The sequence below is a fragment of the Sphaeramia orbicularis genome, chromosome 7, assembly GCF_902148855.1.
Source record: "Sphaeramia orbicularis chromosome 7, fSphaOr1.1, whole genome shotgun sequence".
In the NCBI taxonomy this organism is placed as follows: Eukaryota; Metazoa; Chordata; class Actinopteri; order Kurtiformes; family Apogonidae; genus Sphaeramia; species Sphaeramia orbicularis.
This window is the reverse complement of record NC_043963.1, coordinates 44,221,383-44,241,675: the sequence shown is the minus strand read 5'-3', so window position 1 is coordinate 44,241,675 and position 20,293 is coordinate 44,221,383. Positions and strand designations below refer to the sequence as shown.

The 20,293-nt window shown below is 36.0% G+C and overlaps 1 protein-coding gene across 2 annotated transcripts in view; it reads left to right on the top strand.

The window, feature by feature from the left end:
- Nucleotides 1–20,041, top strand: part of LOC115422891 (MICOS complex subunit mic25a-like) — a 256,763-nt gene extending 236,722 nt beyond the window's left edge. For both annotated transcript variants that reach the window (XM_030139508.1, XM_030139507.1), the window contains one exon: nt 19,378–20,041. In XM_030139508.1, the coding sequence (XP_029995368.1) occupies nt 19,378–19,401 (24 nt within the window). In that variant the 3' untranslated portion in view covers nt 19,402–20,041. The remainder of the gene's footprint in view (nt 1–19,377) is intronic.
- Nucleotides 20,042–20,293: the final 252 nt, after the last annotated feature.

The window sequence follows — 20,293 nt, the reverse complement described above, 5'->3', positions numbered from 1 at the left end:
GGGCAGTTTGTCCAAGTAGAGTTATTGTCGCACATGAACAAATGGGCAGTTGATCCGGTATTGACAGGCAGCAGAACTGACCAATAAAGATGGAAGACACTGTAGTGTTTTCAACAAAGGTGTTGTAACCAGGTCGAAACACCGAACTAAAGCATCAATGAAGAGCCTGGATGAGTTTTGCTGCTTTAATTCTCTCCAAATACGATGGTGAAAACTGTGACACACAATACACGCATTTTCAATACCTCAAACCAGTTGACACAGAAAACAAAGAGCAAACAATTTATATAAACAATATATTTTCGACTAAATATAACTGATAGCTTACACTGGGTTACAAAAAAATGTTTTTTGCAAGTTGTCTAGGTTTTTTCAACTGAATTAGGACCATTTTGCACCGCTAAATCCAAAAATGACATCTGTTTTTCTCAATCAGGTCAGGTTTTTTTGCTAATTTGATTTTGAAAAATTTGATCTTCTCACAAAATATAATAATTAATACCAAAATAGGATTGGTAAGAACACTTTATGAAACTTGTGACTTGATTCCTGTTAGGTACAATGGTGTATTCACCGCAGATGTAGCAGAATACGTCAGGCTTATTTTTGTAAGATCTTCTAGTCGAAGCCATTTCATTCACCTGTAATATTAAAAAAAACATTAATCATAAATTGGCAAAAGTAAAATCTTCAGAACTCGTTTATTGCAAGAAATATGAAAGAATTTTGTATCATATGATGTGAAAATGCCCATAAATGTAAGCAAAAATGTTAAAAAGCCAATATGTAGCATAGTTCAGAAAGTTGACCTGATTGAGCAAAATTAATGTGATTTTTGGATTCAGCACACCAAAATTATCCTAAATCAGCTCAAAAAACTTAAACAATAAATTTGTTGTTGACCAGTGTTATCTTAAACACATTTAGAGCTATATTCATGAACTTATAGCATTCCCTGCCTGATGATTCACCCTGGATGGCGACAGATTGCAGTACCATGCTTAGCACCAGCTGTAATGAACCCTGTTTACGTTCCGAGACCAGAAACTGGAAACCAGAAGTAATACATCCGAAACCGAAAGTACAATTTAGCGATCATATTTTTTAACAAAACCTTAATAAGCCATGAATTATTTATCTAAACAACTTACATTGACTTTTAACACTGTAGAAAACATTTTAACCCTTTCATGCACAGTGGTCACTACAGTGGACAGTTATTCTACAGCTGTTCTCTTGTATATTCATGGATTTTATTGTTTTACTTCCATATCAACCAACACAGTGGACGCTTATGCAACACCCCATACATTACAATTCATACCATTACTGTTCCTGTTCTTGCTAAACCTGATCTGCAGTAACATATTTGAGTGTAAATCAATTGTTAATTGTTATTAGACAGTAATTTAAATTTCTTTTAAAACAAAAAGTTTTTTTTTTTTTGTTGCATATTATCTGAGTAAGTACTAGTATTTCAGTATGTTAAAATGTGAGGAAACATCAGATTCGCAGCATAAAAAATGATTTTATTTCATAGTTTTCACACAGTATGTCAGTAAATACATGTATCTTTGCTTCAAAAATGAAATGTATGGTGTCCAGCTGAGGGGACATTTTTGTAACTCCATGAAAAATAGGTTCATAAAAAAATTTCAATCACATTTTTTGTTTCATGCCTACAGAGGAATAAAAACATTCAGAAAAAAAAATCATAATTTTAATCATAATTCATGCATGAAAGGCTTAATATTATTATTTACACCCATGAACTTATTTATTAGACATATTACCTTAAGGCAACACAGACACTAAACAGCACGTTGGTCCTCTGGATGGAAATATGAGGACAAAAAAACCAAGACAGAACAGTCAACTGATATAAAGTATTATACACACTCTGCAGGAAGGAGTTTTCTTTTCACCGAAGCACTTGTAGTTTAAAATGCTACATTAACACGAAGCATACGTTAGTCGGGGATCCTGCTAACACTTCAGCTAACGCGTCGCCCAGCTTGCGACAAACACATTAAAGGTCGGGTATGAGATCTTAGAAAAACAGTTTGAGCAGCTACATTTTGAAAATACTCAATTCTAAAGTCCAACCCCCTTTTTTCAGACATCCCTCCGAAGCCACGCCTCCAGAGTAGTGGTACGCACAATGCTCGTTCTCAAGAGTTCACTAGCGCTGCACAGCAACAAGTCGCCCGGCTCTGGCACCGGTCCATGCATACGTCATTCAGTCTCCTCCAACACCTCCTCTCTTAAGGCAGCCTTACACTGTGCGAGTTTAGAGACGATTTCTCACTCGTGCGACTATTTCTGGGATCGGGCCCGATGTGCCGCTAATCGTGTGTCATGCTTCGTGCAGTGTACATGGGGTAAAGAGAAGCGATTAGCACCTCACGACCACCTCACGACCAGCAATCGTGTGTTCGCAAGGAAAACGGAGCTGTTTGAAATCCTGCTCGCTCCTCGTGAGTGTATCGTACTGTCAAAGCAGTGCCACGAGCCCATGGGCCTCAAATTCTCACACTGTGCATGCGCGAACACAGACGCGTACAGTAGCGTACAAGCTAACAGTAGCTGGCTTTTGTCCTAGTGCAGTTTAGCTTTTGCAGCTTACCTCTAGTTCCCTTTGCTGTAGGATGACAGCCCATACTGTCCACGTCTGGACAACCAATTCCTGCACCAAACACATCATTGTCTTTTCTTCTTTTTTGATTCCTCACAGATAATGGCACATATTACCAAAGCAGCTCATTGGTTTTTGTTTAGCACTACCATTTCGTGACTCACGCCAATGCACAATCGTCTATGTACTTTTACGGATTCCTTGGTATTTTAACGTTGTATTTCCGGATACAACACTCAAACGTGTGGTGCGTCCTGTGGTGTATGGTCCTACAGTGTGAGCAGTCAGGTCGCATACGAGCATCGGTCCGTACAGTGTGAGAACATGAATCGTGAGTCTGACCTTACGAATGATTCGCACAGTTTGAGATGAAGCTGCGTGCAACGATCGAAATAATCGCACAGTGTATGGCCGCCTTTACAGAACAGCCCCAGTTCAGACCTATCTAACGTTGCATTTCCTAGTGATTCATGTTAGTGACTAAACAGTTTGCCAGTGAACTTTCCATCCTAATATAACTGATATAACCAAGCTCTGGCTCTGGGTTCGTTTCCTGTAGCAGTGCTCCAAACCTCTGAGAATGCACGACTCATACATGAAGAGGGGTACAAGCAGAGGGGGGAGGGGGGAGGGACGAATGGCAGTTGAGTTTGACAGACATATCACTGTTCAATCATTTCTATTGGGTGCTTAAAATGATTGGATGGTGTTTTTTCAGTCCTGTCCATTCCACAGGTGACTAAATTTTTTTATTTTTGTGTTAGAGCATTTTATTAATTGGTTGTAATCAGGGTGTGAAGGGGATTTAAGCAAAATAGTAAAAAATCCTCCAGGAAAACATCTCGCACCCCACCTTTAAGTGCATATATATTCCCTTCTTTCTTGAGTCTGCTTGCTCATGCAAAATGAAACATGATTAATATAGATTAAAAATAAATTCTATTTAATCATAATTAACCCTTTCATGCATGAATTATGAGAACCTTAATCAAGATTTCTTTTCCTGAGTGTTTTTATTCCTCTTTAGGCATGAAAAAAAAAAAACAATGTGATTGAATTTTTTTTTTTTAAATCAACCTGTTTTTCATGGAGTTACAAAAATGTCCACTCAGCTACACCATGAATTTTATTCTTGAAGCAAAGAAACATGGATTTAAAACCCAATATCATAAAGTGATATGAAAACAGTGAAATGAAACCATGTTTAATGCAACTAATCTGATGTTTTCTCACATTTTAACATATTCTAATACTAGTTATTACTCACTTCATGGAAATAATATGCAAAAAATAAGTGTTAAGTAGAAAAGCACTCTGAGAGCGCAGACCTCCGCCAAGGCAGATCAGTGCCCCCCCCGATCACCACCAAAATGTAATCATTTGTTCCTTGTGCCAGTATCAATATTTCCTGAAATTTTCATCCAAATCTGTCCATAACTTTTTGAAAGATCCGGATCAGTCTTTGCCATTTGATAGAACACCCCATTGTAAATCCCTGAGTCAAATTGCATGAGATTTGCACAATTCCCCCATATTGTGATTTCCATCATAAATATTAGTCCCATATTTATTTTACCTATATTTTAAGATTCCTTCACCATGAAAACATACCATTAGCAACTGGATTCATAATTATATCCTTATTAGTTCAGTAGTTATTCACGAAAATCACATTTCTCGTAATGGCGGTTTTCTTCTGGATCTAGCTCCTTAAGTATTAAAGCTACATGAAATCCGGTGGCATACTCCCGATGCGGAACTGACTGAGCTACACGATGGCGCTTGTCAGAAATTTCTACCTTTAATATTAAAGGCACAGTAGGCCAAAAAGTAAGGGCACCCCCATTTTTTATATAAATTGAGATAAAATCCGCCTTCTGGATCAGATCCGGATCAGCCTTTGAAATGTGATAGAGGACCCCATTGTCAATTCCTGACTTAAATTTCATGAGTTTTGGTCAATAATTAAGCGAGATATTGGGAAACGAAAATTTTGGCCCCATTTACCACAATGTTAACGAAAATTTCAAAGTGATCCAGAATCCAGGATTTCTTCCGGATCACCCCCAAAAGTTAATCATTTCTTCCTTATCCCATTTCCAACAAACCCTGAAAATTTCATCAAAATCTGTCCATAACTTTTTCAGTTATGTTGCACACTAACGGACAGACAAACAAACAAACAAACCCTGGCAAAAACATAACCTCCTTGGCGGAGGTAATAATTGATTTCCACTCAAGAACCAATAAAGAACAGCAAAGTTACAATAATGGTATGAATTGCACTTTATGAGATGATGCATAAGTGTCCACTGTGTTGGCTGATATGGAACTAAAACAACAAAACCCATAAATATACAAGAGTAAAGCTGTAGAGTAACTGTCCACTGTAGTGACCACTATGCATGAAAGGGTTAATTGAAATTAATCCACAGCAACCCTGTGATTAAGCTGATTAAAAAATTTAATTGTTTGACAGCACTAAAAGGATGTATAAAAAACATCTGTCTAGAAATAACAACAATAACAGTATAAACGCATATACAAAACTAGAAGCACTCGGAGAGCACAGACCTCCGCCAAGGCTGATCAGTGGCCCCCCCCTTGGGCCCCCCCACCCCCGATCACCACCAAAATTTAATCATTTCTTCCTTATCCCATTTCCAACAAACCCTGAAAATTTCATCCAAATCTGTCCATAACTTTTTGAGTTATGTTGCACACTAACGGACAGAATAACAAACAAACAAACAAACAAACCCTGGCAAAAACATAACCTCCTTGGCGGAGGTAAATATCTATAGCTATAAACAACAAAAAAGTCCTATGACATCTACAAACAATATGTGCACTGCAGTCTTCAACACATTTATTTCCAACTTACAAACTAAATAAAGACAAATATTTTTAAAGCTTAAAAGTTTAACTCTTTCAGTGCCATGGGCCGACTAAATCGGCTTTACGAATACAACCTTTAAAGTGCCACGGGCCGATCAGATCGGCTTTGGAGAACACGCCATATTTGTGTACAAACAAACCATCCACCCCCATTTCTTTCTCACATTTCGATGACGTTCTTTCTGTGTCCCCCTTTTGAGACCAATCAGACGGGAATTTGAGGTCACGCGACCGAATAAATTATGCAAATTACGATCAATAATGAACCGGCCGCGTCCGGTGCGTTTTGAATCTAAGTAGCAATCGGTCGGATGTTACCGAGCGGTTTTTGACCAAGGAAGAGCTTGTTTTATAAAAACAACGCAAAATACTGAAAAACGGCCAAATTCTGTGGCACTTTTAAGGCTTATTAGCCCCTTAACTGTCTGGCACTTAAAGAGTTAAAGGAATAAGTGATGGTTCTAATGTAGAAAAGTGAACGTATAGACATTTTCTCTCTTCTGAGCGACGCTCCATGTTGTTTGTGCTGATCCTGGCATCATGTGCGTCACAATAAGTGTCCGTGTGAAACACAACAGTGGAACCAATGTTAAGCAGCAGTGAAATTAACCCTTTCATGCATACTGGTCACTACAGTGGACAGCTATTCTCCAGCTGTTCTCTTGTATATTCATGGATTTTGTTGTTTAGTTCCATATCAGCCAACACAGTGGACACTTATGCATGTGTAACTTTGCTGTTCTTGATAAACCTGATCTGCAGTAACATGTCTGAGTGTAAATCAATTGTTATTAAACTGTAATGATCATTTTTTCTTTAACAATTTTTTTTTTTTGTATATTATCCCCATGAAGTGAGTAATAACTATTATTAGAGTATGTTTAAATATGAGAAAACATCAGATTAGCTGCATTAAAAGTGTTTATATTTCATAGTTTTCTCTGTATATCAGGAAATACATGTTTCTTTGCTTCAAAAATTAAACACATCGTATCCATTTGAGTGGACATTTTTGCAGCCCCATGAAAAATAGGTTAATAAAAAGCTGTCAATTGCATTTTTTTTTTCATGCCTAAAGAGGAATAAAAACGGGGGGGAAATCATGATTAAGGTTCTCCGAATTCATGCATGAAAGGGTTAAGGAATTAAAGCTTTGATTCAGGAAAATTGTAATTGAATTATTAAAAAAAAAAAAAAATTAAGTCAATTATTCATTTCATCTCTATATTTAATTGTTATCCTGTGTATTTTATTCTGTGTGAAAAGATATTTCCAATACAGACCGATGAGTGGTGCATCAGATAAATATTTAAGCAGTTCATCCATAAATTTCTCCTTAAGTTCATCTAACTTTTTGTTGCTACAGATTAGGCTCATATTACATATTTTGTCCATGCAGTCATTTTTTGTCTGAATAAATGCCGGTTCTGTAGGTTCAGTGTTTCCACTTCTGTCATCAATCTGAATGCACATGCTCACATGAAAAGAGTCACTTTAGAGTGAGGAAAAAGAGGAAACAAAGGACAGGGAGGAAATCAGAAGGATGAGATTAGAGGATGGGGGGTGGGGTGGGGGGGTGGTATTGATCACCCTGCTCAGTCAGTCTCTCTGTGGTTTTAATGGTTTGAATTTCACAGCTGGAGGAAACTCCGGAGCGCTCAGCCTGATGCCATGGCCATACACACCCTCACACAGATAAACAGTCTACCGGCTCGCCTCAGGTCAATGCCACCCCCCACCCCAAACACACACACACACACCTCAGTCAGTTGTATCGTTCCACTCGGGCTGATGGAGCTGCACGACTCCAGTGACAACAGTGGTTTATACTGGATCGACCATCACACCTCCTGCTGAAGCTGAGCAAACCAGAGGATGATGGGAAACTACACCAAGAGGAGAAAAGGAATCAGAAATGTCATTTAACCCTTCAAACTATTTTTGACACAACTTCCAAATGATTTTTTTTTTTTTTTGTCTTTCCCAAGTTTGGTTTCCCAAAGTGAATTTTGCATTTTTCAGTGAAAATCTGGTATTTTGTTGGATTTGATTCAATGATCGTGTAGATCACAGGTGTCAAACATGCGGCCCAGGGGCCAAATCCGGCCTGCCAAAGGGTCCAATCCGGCCCCTGGGATGAATTTGTGAAATGCAGAAATTACACTGAAGATATCAACAATCATGGATGTTAGAATTATTTTAGGTCAATTCAATCTCAGGTGGGTCAGACCAGTAAAATACTATTAGAATAACTTATAAAAAATGAAAACTACAATTTTTTGTCTTTGTTGTAGTGTAAAAAAAAAAAAAAAAAAAAAGTAAAATTACACAAAAATGTTTACATTTACAGACTAGCCTTTTGCAAAAAATGTGAATAACCTGAAATTTCTTAAGAATGTGGAATTGTACCAATATTCTGCCTGTTACTAAATGTTTTGTGTATTTGTAGATCCACTGTGATCTGTAAGTTGTAATGCATATGTATAAATGATAAACAAAGGCGCAATATTGTTAAAATTGCACTGATTTTTCTTAAGAATTTTCAGGTTCATATTTGTTTATGTTATATTCAAGTATGGTTTGTAGATGTAAATATTTTCATTATGTAATTTGACTTTTTTCACTCAAAAACAGAGAAAAAAACTTTGGAGTTGACATTATTTATAAGTTCTTATCCTATTATGTATATTATTTTACTGGTTTGGCCCCCTTTAGATCATATTAGGCTGAATGTGGCCCCTGAACTAACATGAGTGTGACACCCCTGGTGTAGATGTTCATAAAAGCTCAGAGTAAATTCATCCATTATTACATCAAATCAGGAAAAACAAATTTGGAAAAAAATTAACTTTTCAACAAAATATATTTTTATTTTATTTATTTGCACATCATAAACAGCAAGAGAAAAAAAAAAAGAAAAAAAAACAACATTCAAACAAGTACCACGATTGTGCAGGAGAGGATAGAAGCCAAAACAGGCTTTTGTGAATACCTCCCTGGAAATGAACAATACACAGGAAGAAGAAAGGGAAAAAATAAATAAATAAAAATAATAATAATATAACTGAAATAATAATCTAAATTAAAAACAATAGAAATACGAATCAAATTACAAATCATTGCATTTTGAGGATGATGGGAAACTACACCAGGAAGAGAAAAGGGATCAAGTCAGAAATGTCATTTAACCCTTAAAAATATTTTTGCCACAACTTCCAAATGATTTTTTTTTTTTTTTTGTCTTTCCCAAGTTTGGTTTCCCAAAGTGAATTTTGCATTTTTCAGGGAAAATCTAGTATTTTGCTGGATTTGATTCAAAGATCATGTAGATGTTCATAAAAGCTCAGAGTAAATTCATCCATTATTTCATCAAATCAGGAAGAAAAATTGGAAAAAAATTACCTTTTTAAAAAATATATATTTTTATTTTTATTTTATTTATTTGCGCATCATAAACAGCAAGAGAAAAAAAAAACACAACAACATTCAAACATGTAACATCATTGTGCAGGAGAGGATAGAAGCCAAAAAAGGCTAATGTGAATACCTTCCTGGAAATGAACAATACACAGGAGGAAAAAAGGAAAACAAAAAACAAAAAAAAAAACCTGGGAAAAAAAAAAATATATATATAGCTGAAATAATAATCTAAATTAAAAACAGTAGAAAAACGAATCAAATTACAAATCATTGCATTTTGAGGATGATGGGAAACTACACCAGGAGGAGAAAAGGGATCAAGTCAAAAATGTCATTTAACCCTTCAAACTATTTTTGACACAACTTCCAAATGATTTTTTTTTTTTTTTTTTTCGTCTTTCCCAAGTTTGGTTTCCCAAAGTGAATTTTGCATTTTTCAGGGAAAATCTAGTATTTTGCTGGATTTGATTCAAAGATCATGTAGATGTTCATAAAATCTCAGAGTAAATTCATCCATTATTTCATCAAATCAGGAAAAAAAATTGGAAAAAAATTACCTTTTAAAAAATATATATATTTTTATTTTTATTTTATTTATTTGCGCATCATAAACAGCAAGAGAAAAATTTAAAAAAACAACATTCAAACATGTAACATCATTGTGCAGGAGAGGATAGAATCCAAAAAAGGCTAATGTGAATACCTCCCTGGAAATGAACAATACACAGGAAGAAGAAAGAAAAAAAAATAAAAATAAAAAATATGATATAACTGAAATAATAATCTAAAGTAAAAACAATAGAAATACAAATCAAATTACAAATCATCAAACACAAATCAAACGATATACAAACTTACATTTTTTTCATAAATTTGAGTCTTTTTCAGATACTTTTTAAATAATGATAAAGAAGATGTTGATTGAAGTTCAGGTCGTAGATTATTCCAAAGATGTGGTTCATTATATTTTAGAGAATAGTGACAGACAGAAGTTTGGCGGTACGGAAGATAAAATTTACTTGAATATCATGTAGGATAATTGTCAGTAACAGAAGACAACATAAAGAGGTTCTGGAAAACTTTGGGAAGGACATGAGTAGGGATGGGAATCGAGAACCGGTTCTTTTTGAGAACCAGATCCCAGTAGCTCGATTCGTTGGAATCGTTTGCCTGCCTGCTTAACGATTCTGCTTATCGATTCCGCCTTCGTTGTGCATGCGCGATGACGTCACACGTACGTTGCATTGTTTTGGTCAGAACGTAGCCAACATGGCGTTGAGGCAGAAATGGTCCAAACAGACGACACCAGGTCCACTGGAACACTGTCAGAGCTTCCATTTCTTCAAAAGGGTGGAATCCCTCCAATATGCTCAAACATTTGTCCACAGCATGTGAATCATTTGATACATAGTGGCGCTTGTGAATCTAGCGGCAGAGTGAACACCAGGACGCCATCTGGGCCCAGTTCCGGTTCCGATGCGAGCAACAAACGTGTACCCCCTCAAATACAAGTTTCAAGGAAATGAGGTGCACAACAATGGGAGACAGGCAGAGTCGAACCGGTTCCACATAGTAGAAATACAGCAATAGAGGAATTAGTAAAGTGTCTTTAGGTCCCCCCCCATGTATTAGTACACACTGTATATGTTATATTTTCTGTGCACAGATGGAAATATAAAAGACAGTTAATGCAAACACACCCGTTTGTACTCTTTTATTCCCTCACCCAATGAGAATCGATAAGAGAATCGATAAGGAATCGGACTGATAAGCAAAATCAATAATGGAATTTGAATCGTTAAATTTTTATCAATTCCCATCCCTAGACATGACTTAAGTGACCATATTTGTACATGAAGACACAGGTCTGGTAAACATTCAAATCAAAAACTATCATTAACTGAACATAAAAACGAGTGTCTCCATCCACTGTCATTTGTCAAATTACTGGTGAATCAATGTTGTAGAGCTCAGGTGTCAAACAAAACCGGCCCGACTAGGGGTGTGGGATGAATTTGTAAAATCCAAAACTTACACTGACGGTATTAACGAACAAGGATGGTATTAACGAACAAGGATGTCAAAATCATTGTAGTTCATATTCCACATACACATCAATAGGATCTAAAGTGGCCTGAACCAGTTACTTAATAACATAACCTATAAATAATGACAACTCCAAATTACTATCTTTTAGTGTAAAAAAAAGAAGTAAAATTACATTAAAATGTTTACATTTGCAAACTATCCTTTCACAAAAAATGTGAATAACCTGAACAAATATGAACAACGTGAAATGTCTTAAGAGAAATAAGGGAAATGTATTATATTCTGCCTGTTCCTAAATGTTTTGTGTATTTTTAGATCCACTGTGATCTGTAAATTGTGATGTACACGTGTAAATGTTAAACTGAGGCTGAATATTGTTAAAATTGCACTTAGTTTCAGGTTGTTTGTTATTCACATTTTTAAGGAAACTTTTCATAATCTAATTTTACTTTTTCACTGTTCCACTTCAGATCATATTGGACTGAATGTGGCCCAATTAAATGTAAATATTAAATTAAAGTATTGCTAACACTAGTGGGTTAACATTTATTAAATAGTTTGCTTCAGTAGATGGTTTAAATATTATGTAAACCTTTTCATCCTTCAATCTTTAGTTCTCAGTTTTACTTTATATATATATATATATATATATATATATATATAAAAATGTTGATACTTTCACACTTGAAAAACTCGAGCTGAGGAACCAAATACAGTCCTTGAGTGAAGGCTAACCTCCACAGGCTGTTCAAGGTTAAACACTGACTCAAATAAAGATCTGACATCGTGAAAATAGTACCTCTGCTATGATTTGTGCAGTATCTAATGTTATCTTTTATATCTCATTTTCAATCCATTTTGGCGTAAGAACTTTACACTTTCCTTTCTTTCCTTTAACCTCCTAAGACCCAGGAAATGTCAGTAAAGTACAAGCTTTTTTTGTTTTTTATTAAATAAGTACCTATACTGGAAACATCACAATGCAACAGTTTTTTCAGATGCACTTTTTAAAATTTTTATGGAATGGACAGTTTCTGTTTTGTTCTTTTTTTTATAAAGTTGTGAAACTCTTGCCCACAAATGTGGACAGAAAAGCCATAGCTGGGTCTTAGGAGGTTAATATTAAGTTAAAAAGTAGGATATCTGTAAGTTTAAATAAATTCTATACCTGTATTAATTATACGGCCTCAAAAAACCTTGTGGCCAATATTAGAAGACGCAGCTGTTAAAGACTAGACGTTCTACACCGCAGGTGACATGGTCCACAGTGGTGTTTATTTTACATCCACTGTTTCCATCAGTGTTGTCAACTTTACCTCTGCCAAGGAGGTTATTTTTTGCCAGGGTTTGTTTGTCTGTTTGTTTGTTTGTTTGTCTATCCGTTAGTGTGCAACGTAACTCAAAAAGTTATGGACAGATTTGGATGAAATTTTCAGGGTTTGTTGGAAATGGGATAAGGAAGAAATGATTAAATTTTGGTTGTGATCGGGGGTGGGGGGGCCCACGGGGGGGGCCACTGATCAGCCTTGGCGGAGGTCTGCGCTCTCCGAGTGCTTCTAGTTATATATGCAGGACTCAACAGTAGAGATTGCACAATTGCCAGCAGCAAGTAAAATACCACACTGGGCGAGTAAGTCTAGAAATGACTTACCCGATTGGGCAAGTGAGTTTAATTTGAATGAAACACGTACTTTTTGTTTAGAGTGAAGAGTCGTTTACCGTATGTGTTCCGACAACGTACTGTGAAGGTTTCAGCAAATGTGAGACCAAGGCAGATACATGTTTTTTAAAGGCGATTAAAGTTTCCATAAAAGATTAAATATATAAGTTAAAGTGGAACGATGCAAAATTTTACCGTTTTGGTTCTTCTTCGCTGTTTTTGTAGTATTTTTCTCTATGGAGCTCCCCCTACAGTTTCAAAGTACATATTCACCGTCGTAAAACCGACACCAAACCCTCCCCCTTCGACCATGTGCATTTGTTTTCAATAGCTACTTTTACACAGAGATCCCGGAAAAAAAGGTGAGATGGTGATCCCACCTTTTTTCCCACTATTGACCGATTTCCACATCCAAGATAAAGGAGGAACAGAGGTGAGACAGGCTGGACTTTTACACAGCGGACCTGCTTTCCGGAATCAAAGGGGCGGTGATGCATTGCACCGTATAGTGCGACGTATAACTTCCACAAGCATAGCGGTGTTGCAAACCTCTCCAGAGTCTTTCACCGTTCCACAAATGTTAGCATGGATAGAGTCCTCCGCCCCAAAACCGTGACGTTTCTCACAAGAGACGAAATCTTGGAGCACCGAGATGAGATCTAGGCCAACAGGACAGTGGCAGAGAAGTTGTAAGTGGTGTATTCAGCCCGAGAGATACTACACTGCTAAAATCAAAATCTTACCAAGTGTATTTTTCTCATTTTTAGTCCAAATATCTCATCAAACTTAAAATAAGACATAATCACCTAAAGAGTGACACGTAAGTGAGATATAAGAACTTATATTTAGACAATAGATGTTGAAAATCTTATTTCAAGAAAAGATCATTTTCACTTGTTCCATTGGCAGATTTTTTTTTTTTTTTTTTGCTTAATTCAAGATTTTTTGTGCTTAATTCAAGCAAAACAAATCTGCCAATGGAACAAGTGAAAATTATCTTGGTAAGACTTCTTCAAATAAGATTTTCAAGATCTATTGTCTAAAAATTAGTTCTTATATCTCACTTACAAGTCACTCTTTAGTTCAGGGGTTTCCAAACTTTTTTTCAAGAGGGCCAGATCTGATAATGTGGACATTGCCAGGGGCCAGTGGTCCCTTCAGACATTTTTTAAACAGTAAAAATGACATATACATGCGCTGTTCTACAACAATTTTATTTTCATTGTCACAATATCATTTTTTTAAATGGCAATGTAACCAAATCTAAGCCACTCAGGTGTGAACAAATTAAAAAAAAAACAAAAACAATTCTGCCTTCCTTTCACATCTGGAGTCAGATAACATAGAACAAACTGTATAGAGTATCTTAAACATCCAAGTTGATAAAAATCTTAACCCCACATTCATTTTAAACATGACTTATATGAGTAAGCATTACTCATATATTACTCAGTAATGCAAAGTCTGTTAACGTTTAAGATGAAAACATGACTCTTACTCTTGTCTTTCACAAAATCATTCAGAAAGTAATATTTTGTGTCACATCTACAAGTACACAACACCAGCAGTTAGAGGCAACTAACCTGGCAACTTGGTAGCCTGCCCTGGTGGTGAATTCATTGAACTCACAGGTTCACATGAAGAGTCACTGTTGTGAGTTTAAAGCAGCTTGAATTTGCGTCACTTCTTCAGAGCGCTCACTCCCTGCTAGCTTGTCGTATGCGTTAGCATGTTTTGTCTGCTCGTGTCTCTTTACATTGAATTCCTTAAACAAGGCAACAGTCTCTTGACAAATCAGGCAAACCTAACTGCCTCGAATTTCAGTGAAAAAAAATTGTAATTCCCATCTCCCCTGGAAGCGGCGGCCCTCACTGTCAACTTTCGTTTTTTTATTTACAGGCGCCGTGGTTATAAATTTGCGAAAAAGGTTCACGGCGAGGTCACAGAGCCCGATAGAGTTAGAGTGGTGCTGCCACCATGAGGTGAAAGGAGAAACTGCATTTTGAACCTTTTATGATTCATGTGCTCGGTTCGACAGTCCAAGCGGGCCATAAATTATGTAATATAAAACCCAAGCTGTGGGCCGTATAAAATCTGACCGCGGGCCGTGATTGTCCCCCAGGCCGGACTTTGGACATGCCTGTTTTAGGTGATTGTCTTTTATTTTACAGGTGATGAGATATTTTGACTAGAAAAGAGAGAAATACACTTGGTAAGATTTTGATTTTTGCAGTGTAGTGGGAAGGGGGAGGGCTTCCATTCTCACCGTAACAAGACATTTAACCATCACAATTACTTAGAAACTGTTTAATTGAGGTAAAAATTTTGCATAGATCTCTTTTATTATGAGCCTTTGTGATTCGAGGAGTGTAAATAAACAACAAAAACTTGTAACTTTGTGGAACTGATTTCATGAAAGTTGTTCTCTGAGGTGAGCAAGTAGAGGAAACAAGCTTGTAAAAGGCTATGAAAGTGTAAAAGGACGTGTACGTTGTTGGAGGCGGTTGTGGTTTTGTGGTGTTATCATCGCCAGGAGCCATTTTGATCAATATCACACTTCATGGAGAGCATAAGTAATAATCTAATAAGGCTTCAAGGAGCGTATTGACTTAAGCATGGAGGGCCAATCAGACACTATTAAAAGTCTATGAGCGTTGGCTTTTATTACACTATAGGTCAACGCTCTGCTGAAACCATCCGCCTAACAAGTGTATCACTTACTGTCGTTTTATTGATCATCTTTAAAGGCTATTCAGATTGGACAGTTATCAGCCAGGCTTCATAGGTTGAGTCTCCGTGAAGATCAGGTTGCCACGACAACACGAGGTGCTGATTGATCGGCCATTTTTACGTGACAGTGTACAGACGAGTAAAGACCCTTGATGGTTGTACGCGGTCGGACAAATGAGGGCTTCGAGGACGTCACTGATCGTTGGCTCGGATGTGGAGGCTGTCGTTAGTGTCGTTAGTGTCAGATCCAGTTCAGCCTTTTACACGAAAGGCTCATTTATACACTGTAAGCCTGGAATTTGTATTTACTAAAATGCTTTAATTACAATGCACTTAAATGATTTAAGTTTTATGATGTTACTATAAAATGTTCAGTATATTCTACTAATTTGTAGACATAGTTGAAAGTACGAAAAAGTTTAAGTTGAATGGAATTAAATCACTAAGTTTTAGTCATAACCACACCTTTTTATCTTCGCATTGCATTGTGGGTATTGGGCATGTTGTTGAAAATGTGTTATTTTTATGTGCAGGGGTTCAGCGGGGTTGTGGTGTTAGTGTTAATTTGGATTTAATGTGTATGGCAGTGTTTATTGGCCTTTTTGTGTTTGTTTTTGTATTTTTGTAACAAGGAAGAACAATGACTTTCCTGTTCATTTATGACTGTTGTTGATCAATTAAAATTTTAATATCTTGTATAATTGATTGCACGTCCTGTACTGGCAAATGAGACTGAGCTTACTTCCATTCATGCTACAATATATTAAGTTGAATAATTTCATAACTAGTTTGGTCAGGAATAGGATTTTGAGTTTGATTAACTTAAAAAAAAAGTCGTTTAATCAATGATAAATTAATCTGGCTGCAATTGAGAAAATTAGTCAGTGTAACCTAAAATGCTGAGTTGAATGGTTGGATAGTGGGGTTGGTTTTACAACAGATTTAAAGTACAAATAACTTGTCTTTTAGTGTTTTCTACTTAATAGTTTAAGTTCAATACTTTTAGCATTAAAGTTGAACCTACTTAAACCAATTGATTAGTCGATCATTACTCAAATCATTTAAGTGCAGTCACTTGCCTCAAATTTTTTGAGTAAACTACTTATTCGGGCTTACAGCGTAGAATAGAATAAAATAAAAATAAAAAAAATATAAATAAAATAATTTGCGCAATGCACTTTCTCTTGGCAGAAACATTCAAATATTAACCCTTAGTCCGTTTTTCAGTACTTTTGATTTTGCCTTTATATACTATATAAACAAATTTTTACTATACCCATGTTTGGTATCTTTTTTTTCAGCACAACTTCATTTATATCAAACTGCCTATTATTTTTTTTCACTTTAACCTAATATAAAAACATAAAAGGCCAGAAAACACCAAAAAATATATAAAATCTTATTTGAAAAATGTATATAATTTACTGCATAAATAACACAAAGATGCTTAACAAACCTTTTCAAAGACTTTAAAAGTGAATATTGGTTTCAAATATTAGGTATATTTAATTAAAATTGTAATAAATTAAAACTATACTTAAATAGTTGACATAAAAGCAGATCTTTACCTAGGCGTTTTTCCCCTAAAAGCACAGTAATCAAACACGGTTATCATGATAATTCGAATTTAAACAGTAATACTAACCATTGGCAGTTTTACCGCGGTTTATCGTTATACCGGTAATCATTACATCCCTAGATCCGCTGTATAATAGAGGAATAGAACCCAGGAGTTGGACATTGAAAGTATGTTAAGTTTCACTTTCGTTTTACACAGGCATTAGTTATGTTAGTTATGGACCGCACCCCCACGTATATAACTGCTGCCCCCCTCCCCCCATTACCCCCCTCTATTTTTTTTTTAGACAAGTCGCACCCTGTGTATACACATACGTCTTGTACCTGGAAACTCTTCTTTCTCTTCTCCATCATGTACCAAAGGTTGCTCCCAGCGGTTGCGTTTCCTTGAGATTATCGAAAGAAACATTTTTAATGAACAACAAATACAAGCCAGTCTAATAAACGTAAGGATCTCTTATTATCGTCTACAGATGAAGTGGTTTTCATGCACCTGTTTGCCCGTAATGAAAGAGACGTTGCCATAGAAACTTCAGCTTGAATTAAAGCGGGTGTCAAAAAGTGCCGACGATTACTTTTTACAGAATAGTATTAAATTATAATTAAATACACAGGCATTCAAAAAACTCCGTGTCAAACATACACAACTGCACAAGGCTATTTTTTCTTTATTTTGTGTTTCAAATTAAAACTGCTGCACAATGTCAGGCATTTAAAATATTATTTGTGCAGTTAACAAAACTACCAATTATGCACTTGGCAAAATAATGTTTAAAAAACAGCAAATGAAAAAAGCCTTACTAAGTGGAAATATTTATGGAGGAGCTGTTGGTTTCAAAGGCTTTTGCAGAGTTACAGCGCAAAAGGTGAGATTTACAATAAGACTGCAGTGTGAAACAGTGAATAGAGCTTTATTCACAGAGGATTCAACTGCAAATTATTAACCAACTCTTTATAGGACACTCATTGGAATACTCTGAAATTCTAAATTTCAACCTTAGTGTGTTATTGGACATCGTCATCTACAACTTGTTTAATCAATGATAAATTAATCTGGCTGCAATTGAGGAAATTAGTCAGTGTAACCTAAAATGCTGAGTTGAATGGTCGGATAGTGGGGTTGATTTTACAACAGATTTAAAGTACAAATAACTTGTCTTTTAGTGTTTTCTACTTAATAGTTGAAGTTCAATACTTTTAGCATTAAAGTTGAACTTAAACCAACTGATTAGTAGATCATTACTCAAATCATTTAAGTGCAATCACTTGCCTCAAATTTTTTGAGTAAACTGTACTTATCCGGGCTTACAGCGTAGAATAGAATAGAATAGAATAGAATAGAATAGAATAGAATAGAATAGAATAGAATAGCCTTTATTGTCTTTGTACTACTCCAGTCAGTGCAACAATATGAACAAAGCACCAGTACTACAGAAATAAGAATAGAGCGAATATAAAATTACAAAAACAAAAAAAAGAAGGAAAATAGAATAACAATTTTACAATGTTTACTCTACGTTAAAGACGCAGACAGATATGGATGGAAGGTTCTGTCCGTCCTCTGCATTCATTACATTCTAATTCTGTCCATTCTTTCGGAGTTTGCAGATATGAACCCCAATGGACAGTTCAGAGCAGTACCACTGGGAACCATCGGGGGCAAGGTTGAGATTTGCAGAGAATAATTTCCAGAAATAGCAGAATTTTTCCAAGAGCGACTGTGTGAGTTAGTGAAAAACTACCCTTTACAATATCAACATTAGTATCCATATTAGTACACTGCAAAAATCTAAATCTTACCAAGTGTATATTATTCTTACAGTGTATTTCCAACTCTATACAAATTACGAATTAACACACATATCTATCTATCTATCTATCTATCTATCTATCTATCTATCTATCCATTCATCCATCCACTGGTGGAATGTTGAATACAAACCAACATGCTTCTTGTCCTCACTGTGACACGGGATTGGCCCTATATTTAATGTTTGCGGAAATTACCAAAAATAGTCACTTGCCCAATAAAGGGTAAAGTGTGGAGCAGAAGAGTCTGATGCAAAAAACATCCAAACTCAAAAACGCCAAACTCAAAGACCGACAATAAGAACATACTATAAGAAGGAGGACGATACTTGGACTCGTGCACCCTCTGTAGTAACAGTTTACAGAAACGTGAAAACACTCCTGAAGCAGAATTATTGACCTGAGTAACGTCACTGAATGGGTTTATTTGTCTCCATTAGTGAGATAATACTTACTTTTACCGTCCGTGACCTTTTCAGTTACAGCTGGTGAAGTATGCACAAAACAAGGACCTAAAAGCATCTCAAAGGTCAGAGGGTGTGACCGGAGTCCACATGGAATAAATGTGTCTTTTATTCTGTGTGTTTTTTTCTCTTAGAACTCCCTGGTCAACCACGGATGAAGACGGAAGAGAAAAGGGCAAAGCAGTTATTAGACGGAGACGTCGGCTTTGGAACCAAGATCGGACATTTATCACATTCCTGTCATTATTACTGGTAGCATGCCTTGATTTTTAAGACTTTATTTATGCTATTTATCGGCAGAATCAAACTCGAAGTTGCTGTGTTATTCTGCGAAGCTAGATTCTACAAGACAGATTTTTTTTTTTTTTTTTCTTAAAGGTAGAAGGAACATTGGTTTGTATTAGGTTCATGGTCTGAGTCAGTACACTTTGAATTGAGTCATTAACAGTTTGAACAGAACATTTTTCTAAGTTTTAAGCTCTTAAGTTAAATTAAGGGTCACTCTTCCATCTGCTGAATGTTAAATTCAGTTTACGTCCAGACCTCTGCTGCTTTATGTACAGAGGAAGAATAAAAAGGAACATTTCAGGTGTACGCTGAATGGAGTGTGTAGTTGCCGTCCTCGTTTGGGTTTGAAGGAGAAATGACTTTTATTGCTTTTCAGATTTGTGGTTTTTGTATTTTTTTTTTTTTTTTTTAAATAACGCAGGAAGAAGCTCAGGTAATCCTGGCCATGACTTTAATTCATTAGATCTGTGTTATATTATATGATTTTATTAAACCATTCATGTTCTGTAACATTCTTGTTTGTCTTACTTTATACTCAGAAGCAGTAATTTACACTTTATCAAATGAGGTTTGTTACGTGCCAGGAGGTCTAGGGTACTGACACATAACAAAAACAAAAAAAAAAAGAAAAAGATGGTCCGCAAAGGAGAAGCATGGAGAGCAGGTCGGTTGTAACTAAAAGACGGAAAATTTATTACAAAAAAAAAAGTACATGGCCACAGTCACTTAACACAAAAGAGATTAACATCAGTCAAACAAAAA